Source organism: Hipposideros armiger, unplaced genomic scaffold, assembly GCF_001890085.2.
Source record: "Hipposideros armiger isolate ML-2016 unplaced genomic scaffold, ASM189008v1 scaffold_258, whole genome shotgun sequence".
NCBI classification, from domain to species: domain Eukaryota; kingdom Metazoa; phylum Chordata; class Mammalia; order Chiroptera; family Hipposideridae; genus Hipposideros; species Hipposideros armiger.
The window spans coordinates 1475662-1476747 of NW_017731608.1; the positions used below are offsets into that span (position 1 = coordinate 1475662).

General features: G+C 47.1%; 1 protein-coding gene across 2 annotated transcripts in view; it reads left to right on the top strand.

Moving 5' to 3' along the window:
- DDB2 (damage specific DNA binding protein 2) overlaps window positions 1–1086 on the top strand; it is a 20980-nt gene that overhangs the window by 1645 nt on the left and 18249 nt on the right. For both annotated transcript variants that reach the window (XM_019656368.1, XM_019656367.1), the window contains 2 exons: window positions 75–211; window positions 581–772. In XM_019656368.1, coding sequence (XP_019511913.1) covers window positions 75–211; window positions 581–772 — 329 coding nt within the window. The remainder of the gene's footprint in view (window positions 1–74; window positions 212–580; window positions 773–1086) is intronic.

The following is a 1086-nucleotide window of genomic DNA, read 5'->3' on the forward strand; positions in this document are numbered from 1 at the left end:
TGCTTTCTGGGATTTCGACAGAAAAACCCTTCTTAAGTGAGATCAGAGAGGAAAATATGTGTTCTACTTGGCAGGTTCTAGCAGAAGATTTGACTCAGGCTGCCTTTGGGTAGAGTTGGCTGGCCTGCGGGTCCCGCCACCGTGCAGGGGCATCGTCAGGGCCCTCCATCACCATAAGCTGGGCAGAGGTGCTTGGCCATCACTACAGCAGGTGAGGCACTTCCTGGCTGAAGTGCTCAGGGTACCTCTTGACAACTGGATGCTCCAAAATTAGATGCTGGGTTGGTTCAGCGGGTTGTCAGAGTGGTCAGATCACCCCACCTTGGTGATTGGCCTACTGGCCACTCAGCCAGGTAGCAGCCTTAGGCTGTGAAGGTCCCAGCTGAAATGCATTCTGCCCTCTTGCTCTTTAAGATTAGTTCATATATACTGCAAATATTGTCACGCACAGAGCCAGGCAGTTAGTGTGCCTTTGGTGGGAGGACTTGGCACTAGGGTTCATCTATGGAGGAGGCAGAGATTGGCAATTTACTTAGGACGTGGGTTTTAATTCAACTTAATTCTTTTCTTTCTGTGTCAGTGTCTCCAGCAGTCCTTTTTGCACTCGCTGGCTTCTTACCGGATATTCCATAAGGCTGCCCCATTTGACAGAAGGGCTACATCCTTGGCATGGCACCCAACTCACCCCAGCACCCTGGCTGTGGGTTCCAAAGGGGGAGATATCATTCTCTGGAACTTTGGCATAAAGGACAAACCTACCTTCATTGAAGGGGTGAGCAGTTCCCTGTGCCAGATAACTGTGCTGAAGAAGTGAAAAGTCATCCAGTAAAAAGGAGATGTTTGGGATCAAAAGTAACTGTGGGTATTTTCAAACAAGTAAATCGTAATGATACTCAGATCTTTATTGAGTGCCTGCCCTTAAAATATTAGAAGGTATAAAATGTTGATCACCCTCTAGTAAGTCACCACATAGAATAGAATCTAAGCCCCTTGATAACTCTTGACTTCATCTTATACTGCTGTTTTTTCTCACTTACTGTGCTTTAGCCACACTGGCTATTTCTATTCCTGAAACTGGGTCTTTGC